At 39.8% G+C, this 7,415-nt stretch overlaps 1 protein-coding gene across 2 annotated transcripts in view; it reads right to left on the bottom strand.

Annotated features, from left to right (window-relative positions):
• Positions 1 to 1,271: 1,271 nt before the first annotated feature.
• The window catches only part of KIAA1958 (KIAA1958 ortholog), a 222,300-nt gene continuing 216,156 nt past the window's right edge, over positions 1,272 to 7,415 (bottom strand). For both annotated transcript variants that reach the window (XM_027839528.1, XM_027839527.1), the window contains one exon: positions 1,272 to 2,230. In XM_027839528.1, the coding sequence (XP_027695329.1) occupies positions 1,427 to 2,230 (804 nt within the window). In that variant the 3' untranslated portion in view covers positions 1,272 to 1,426. The remainder of the gene's footprint in view (positions 2,231 to 7,415) is intronic.

Genomic DNA, 7,415 nt, shown 5'->3' with positions numbered 1-7,415 from the left:
CTTGGGAGTTTTTTTCACCAGGGTTTAGGGCTGGGGCGGGGGGACCTGCAGCTTCGAGGTCACACGTGGCCCTCTAGGTCCTCAAGTGCGATCCCTTGACTGAATCCACATTTCAAAGAACAAATCCCCTTAATAAAAGGATAATAAAAATACTAAACTTTAGGGGTTTATTTTGGTTGAGTCTCAGAAAGACTTCAGAATTACAATGATCCAGCGTAAGTTACCACACATTAGAAAAACAGCCATCTTTATGACACCCAGCATTAACGACCACTCAGAGATGAGTTCTCACGTGATAGTAAGAATGAAATAGGCACTTCTCCTTCTCAAGCTCTCGGGCTTTGATCACAGATCCCTTACTCCAAGCCACTATCATGGGGAGAACTCGGGAGAGCACAGATCATATATTCCACAGGAAATGTTGTTCTCAGAAAAGCCCTCTTTATACATTAATCTTTTGTCATAAAACTGTCTTTACTGACAGTGGAGAGACGGCCCCTGCTTCCATGAAGAACAGTGGGGGCAGGGTCCTATAGTCACACCACCAGGGCTCAGCAGAGCCTCAGGACCTTCCTTCTATCAGGCAATGCTGCTTGCTCTGCAGAATGAGGTTATCCATCAACAAAATATAAAGGAGTGTCAAGTACAATTTTTCTCTGGGAACCATTTAATGCATCTGCCTCTCTCGGTTTCCATTTCCTTCTTGTATGTGTAATTTGAAAGCGATGTACTCTCTTTATAACATCAGAAAGCTACTGGGCTACTGGGATTTTTTTAAAAAATTATTACTTAAGTTTCATTTGGGAAAAAAAAGCTATGCAAAAAGGCACTATATAAATTGATTCCCTCACTCTTATAAAATTCTTGCAAGTGAAACAATATACATTGTCTTAATAATATGATATACCCTTACACACATTTGAATAGGATACTCTCACTTCATCAGCAGCTGCCGTAATTTTTAAAAAGGCAAAAAAAAGTCAGAATAATAGCAGGCCATGCTGATTGTCATTAAGCCTCATACTGAGATGAACTCATCTTCCTCAAAAATTGGCCCTGACTTTGGCTTGTGTGGATCCCCTGTCACCTTCTCCTATTCTCCCAATCCCAACCCTTCTCACTTAATAATAATAATGGCTGATATTTGTATAGCACTGTAAGGTTTAAAGAGATTCATGTACATTATTTCATTTGGTTTTTACAATAACCCTGTGAGGCTGGTGCTATCATTTCTCTCATTTTACACATGAGGAAACTGAGGTCCAGAGATGTCAAGTGATTTGCCCAGGGTCACACAGCTAATAAGTCTCAGGGGTGGAATTTGAATCCAGGTCTCTTTAAGTCCATCTCCATCACTCGATTCAGTATGCCACACTGCCACAGAAGTGATGGCAAGGCAGTAGCTTGTAGAAAGGGGAAAGGCTCATTAATAGCAATTCAGTGGACCAAACTTCCTGCATGCCTGAGTGAATGAGACAAAAGTAAAGTTCTCACAATTTTCAAGCTTGACTTTTTTGGCCAACTTTGGGACAACACCCCTAAGAGATCGGAGTCCCATCCTCTGTTCCTCATACCACACATTTCCCGTACCACTGATCTCTTTCCGAGCTGTCAAGTAGAAAGGAGACTTGGCTTCCATCTGGTTTGGTGGCCGATGAATGTACATATATTTATAGAGGAGGCAAAAAGGGCACAGCTTGTGGCCCTTGGAATGTTCATGGTAGATCTGCCCATAGCACACTTTGGTGGCATTGACCCGGTTCTCCCGCTTCACGCTATCTGTCCGTGCAAAGAAGGGCCGGTTCTGAGAGTCTTTGAGCAGCTCAATGTCGCCATACATCAGATCTGCATGTTCCTGCAAGGTCCTCATATTCAGATATTGGCTGTTGTATTTGACCACAGTAGACAGGAGAGCAATGGGGCTGTCATCCCCAAGGCACCCAGTCCGCCACATTTCTTCCTCATCTGAGAGGGAAAAGTAAACAATGTTTCGGGAGCGGGCGCCTGACATCCCTGCCTTGCTCAATACCCGTAGCTTCTCCTTGAGCTTCTTGGTGGATGAGCTGAAGGTGTTACTGGTGATGGAGAAGCCAACGCCAGCATTCTTCAAGATGCGATCCAGGCCACGGCGGATGGCATGAAGGGATGTGGCCAGAAAGTCCGAACCATCCGTTTTCTTCACAGTCATATAAAAGTCCTCAAGGAGCTCATTCAGTTTCACAGCAGGAATCTCAAATAAGACAAATACCAAGGTTATATATCTGGGGGTACATGTAAAAAGCCATCCCCCCCAAAATACCTAATCTACAATGAGCATTTTTAAAACCCTGAGATAGAGGTGATCCTCTTGTCCCTCACCCAGCCTTGCCTAGAAAGCTCTCTCTTCCCTAGGTCAAATGATGTCCCTCCTGTCTGTCAAGAGGCTACTCTCATTTAGACTAAACCCACTCACTCTCTACCTGGACCCTGTCTATACCAGGTCTAGTAGATCTCTGACCTCAAGGATGTGGGATACTGAGCTCACTACTGGCTGGCTTTTTGGAGTGGAATGAGGTGAGGACACAGTCACAACCCAGCAGCAACAAGGATGGCCTGGGTAATTTATATTGCACAAAACTTGGTCCTTTAGGACATCTCTGAAGGGACTCCTGTTGCCGAAATGTAAAAAAACGCCCGTACATCAGCAGGAGCTGTGCTTGGGACAAATATAGAAATTTTTCCTAGAAGCTGTCACCTCACTCACTCTTAGGAATCCCTAGGAAATGAAAGGGAAATTAAGGGGCAATGCCCCACCTACAGGACGGGTTTAGTGAAAGTTATACGAATAAGACAGACTTTTCTTTCCCAGGCAGAGGTTATTTGCAAATAGGATGCAATGGAAATGTACAGGTCATTCTGCCTCTACCTCTGGGTTCTCTAAACTTTGAGAAATTGTCTAAGAGAAGTGAACAGACATTTAGAAAAGGAATTCTGAACTTTTTTGTCTTATAGACTCCTTTGACAATCTGGCAAATCCCTTGGACCACTTCTCGGGAGAATGTTTTAAAATGCCCAAAATAAAATATAGAGAATTATGAAGAAAACTAAATACAATGAAACATGGTTACTGTCCTTCATGGACCCCAGGTTAAGAATTCCTTTCTTCCTTTCTTCCTACTATGCCTCTTTCTTTCCCTCTCTCCTTCCTTCCTTCCCTCTTTCTTTCCCTCTTTCCTTCCTTCCTTCCTTTCTTCTCATAGCTTTTATTTTCTAGAGCCCACAATCAGGTCTTGTAGATACTGGTGGAGCCTCCAAGTTACATTTACTATATTTGGGAAATGCATCAGAGACTGGTCTATAAGGGAAGACCAGGAAGTATAGGAATTGTGTGTGTGTGTGTGTGTGTGTATCTGGATGTGCATGTACGCACACATGCACACAGACTTCTTCAAGAACAGAGAGCCTGAAAGAGATTCAGCACATATACTTAACTTACTGCCAATTATGGATCATTACATTTTTTTTCTCTTGCTGAAAATCTCAATCTATCAAAAATGGCTGTGCCTTAATAGAGCCATTAGCTTTAATAATTGTAAAACATGTGACCAATATATATGCTAGTCCGATCAGTTACAGTTGACAAGAGAAATTGGGGGATTGCTTTAACAAATGCGACTTCTTCCATGATGCCTTCCCTGATCATTCCAATGCAAAGATTTCTCTTTGCTTTTTTCACCCACAAGATTCATGTCACTACTTTTTTTTCTTTTTCTTTTTCTTTTTCTTTTTTTTTTTTTGAGGTGGAGAGGGGAAAAGAAGGTTTCATTAACATACGGAACTTGATGAGGAAACTTTCTCTACCAGTCAGATCAAAAAATGCTCTGCAGCTTACATTGCCCGGGGCTAAAGGGTTATTAAGTGATGGAGAGGCTGTTAGGGTCACACAGCCAGTGTACGTCAGAGGCAGGACTTGAAAGTTTTCCTGACTTTTTTAAACCTCTCTTTTTATTTACTATGTCATGTTGTCTTTGATATTTGCTTTATCTTCCTCAATATATTTCAAACTCCTTGAAGGCAGAAATTATGCCTTATTTATATTCATATTCCCTCATCATGTTTAGTAGAGCATTTTGTATATAGTAATGACCCAGTATATATTTTCATACATTTTATTAATTGAATGACCTGAGATGAAATATGGGTAGGGGGAAGGGACTAAGTTGATTTAAACTCCAGAAAGTTTTTCTTTCATATAATCACCATTGCATTAAAAAATTATAATCCACTGAGAAAAATCCAGTGGTGAATATAATTCTTCTGCAAAGTCAACAGTATCTGGCTATAAATAATTTTCAGATCACTTTGCAAATAAAAATCAATTGTCTGGCCCAGACTGGCTGCCTCCTTAATTTTCTCGGAGTGAGTTTTGGTCAGTTATCATTCCTTGAGGTTACCAAGGTCTTCAATGTGTTATAGAAATGATGCATGAAACCAGTTTCCTTCTGGGAGCAATTCAAAGCATTGATTTCACATCATGGTTGAGGTACTTGGCTACCTTACAATTAAAATGATGAAGTGGATGGAGGAGCTGGTCTATGAAGGTAGACAAAAACACATGGGGACTCTTTGGTCTAGAGAATTCAGGGCTGAGGGGCAATTTGATAGAAGTTTACAAAGTCATGAAGGGTATAGATGACATAAAAATGTACTTAGGTGGAAAAATCCCAGAACATTAGTACTAATTCCTCCTTCCCCCTCCTCCACCTAGACTCCTTTCTTGATCCTTGAAGCTCTGAAATGGTGGTTTTGTGGTAGTTAGAGCACTGGACCTAGAGTCAGGAAGACCTGAGTTCAGACCTCACACTTACTATCTGTGTGATCCTGAACAAGTCACTTAACCTCTGTCTGCCTCAGTTTCTTCAAATGTAAAATGAGGATAATAATAGCACCCACCTCCCAGGGTTGTTGTGAGGATCAAATGAGATAATTTGCAAAGTACTTAGTATAATACCTGACACAAAATAGGTGCTTAAAAATGCTTGGTTCCTTTCTTTAAATAGTGTTATTATACCCAACAACCAATAAAACAATAGAAATTGGTAGGCCACGATGAGATTTGGGTTGAAAATGTAAAAGGGTCCCAGAGGAAGTAGATATTAGATCTGTAATAGGGTAAGAGAAGCAAGGGGTTCTTGGAGGGGCACATTTGTATATTTTGAGGTATAGACATCTTGGAATACAACAATGCTCTCCCACAAAACATCTCTCAGAGTCAATGTCAGAGACAGAAAACTGGGCAGGATTGATTGTGCATCTGATATACCATGAAAGCCCTTACTTTATGTTTTATTAATGTTAAGTAACCAGAGAAGTAGCCTTGCATAGTGGATAGAGGGCCTACTTGGAATCAGGGAGACCTGGGTTCAAATCCTACCTGTGCATATGCTTATTATTTGACCATGGGTAAGTTAATTAATGTCTTGGTGACAATTTAAAACTCAAAGTCATCAATAGTTGCCAATCTGCAGTAATGAAAGGAGTTTACACACTTCATCCTTACTCAACGACTCCTACACCACTGAAATCACAGATCTAGATAAACAAATTAAAATATCTCAGAAACTGCCTGATGCTCACTATGAAAATAAATCCAAGAATCTAAAGTATAGCATCAAACCAGTTGTAAAAAATAGTATGGAGCAGTAGGAAAGAGAGACGGCCTCAGAATCAGGACAACTTAGATTCAGGTCTTGCCTCTGACATAAATGTAGATGCTGGACAAGGCCCTAAATATCTTAGTGATCCATGCAAATCTCTTAAGACTGAAAATTTCAAGATAGTTGCTGATCTTCGTGGTTGTTGTTCAGTCATTTCAGTTATATTTGACTATTTGTGACCCCATTTAAGGTTTCATTAGAAAATATAGAGAATGGTTTGCGATTTCCTTCTCCAGCTCATTTTGACATATGAGGAACTCAGGCAAACAGGGTTAAGTGACTTGTCCAGGGTCACACAATTAGTAGGTGTGTGAGGACAGATTTGAACTCAGAAAGATGAGTCTCCTGAGCCCGGGCCCAGATTCTTTCCACTGTGCCACCTAGCTGCCCTGATCTACATTGGTACAAGGAATTTCCTAATAGGAGAGGTCTGTGTACTAATGAAATGAAAAATTAATCAAAAAAATAAATGAAAGGGTTCCTATAATAGAGAAACAGTATGGGGCAGTAGAGAGACCACTGGCCTAAGAGTCAGGGGTTGGCTTCTACTTCTCATTCTGTCATTAATGAGCTGGGTACTTCTTGGCAAGTCACTTAACTTTCTGTGGGGTTTAATTTCCTATATTTAAAAATTATACAAAAGGATTAGATGATCTCTACTGACCCTTCTAGATATATAGTATTCAAATCTATATATATAATACTAGATAGCATTTATATTGTGGTTTTTTTTTTTTTTCATTTCAACAGTCATTTTCAGTTGTGTCTGACTCTTTGTGATCCTATTTGGGGTTTTCTTGGCAGAGATATTGTAGTGATTTGCCATTTCCTTCTCCAGGTCATTTTATAGATGAGGAAATTGAGGCAAACAGGGTTAAGTGACTTTCCAAGGGTCACACAGCTAGTAAATATCTGATGGCAGATTTGAACTCAGGAAGATGAGTCTTCCTAACTGTAGGCCCAGCACTCTACCTACTGTACCATTTCACTGTCCCAAGCATTTATATAGACTTTGCAAATATTATTTCATTTTATCCTCACCTCAACATGGGGAGGTAGGTCCCATTTTACAGATGAGGAGACCAAGGCATATAGAAGTGGCTTGTGTAGCATCTCACAGTGAGTAAGTGTCTGAGGCCAAATTTGAATTCAGGTCTTCCTAAATCCAGATTTAGCACTACATCCATTGTACCACATGCTAAAGATTTCTGAAAAGTTTTGGGTGTTATTTTTTTACAAATAGTAGGCTCTCATTAATAAATATTAATTCAATTGAAACCCGAGAGCAAAAACATTCAGAATCTCATGCTATTGAGCATATTTAGCAAGATATAATTATCTACTTGCCCATTTCTGATGTTTTATAGTTTAATAGTAGACAATAAAAATATGTCTACTATGTATGCAAGGGCTGGTTTAAAGTTTATCAGAGTTCTCAAAATGGCAGTGCCTAAGGGCTTGGATTAAATTAGAATTGTTGCTAATAAATTATTTGATATTTATTAAGCACCTACTGTGCTTAATGCAGAGCACTGTGCTCTAGGGGAACTAAATTCAATATAAAACATGATCATCACTCTCAAGAAATTTACAGTCTAGTAGGGGGATAAGATACCAATACAAATAGCTATAATACACAATATTACAAGATAAGTGAATTAGAGAATTATAAAATGAAAAAAGTTATATCTGAGGGGTAAGGTTGATATCAATCAGGGG

The sequence above is a fragment of the Vombatus ursinus genome, unplaced genomic scaffold (assembly GCF_900497805.2).
Source record: "Vombatus ursinus unplaced genomic scaffold, bare-nosed wombat genome assembly UNPS02014832.1, whole genome shotgun sequence".
NCBI lineage: Eukaryota > Metazoa > Chordata > Mammalia > Diprotodontia > Vombatidae > Vombatus > Vombatus ursinus.
This window is presented reverse-complemented; position numbering and strand designations above follow the sequence as displayed.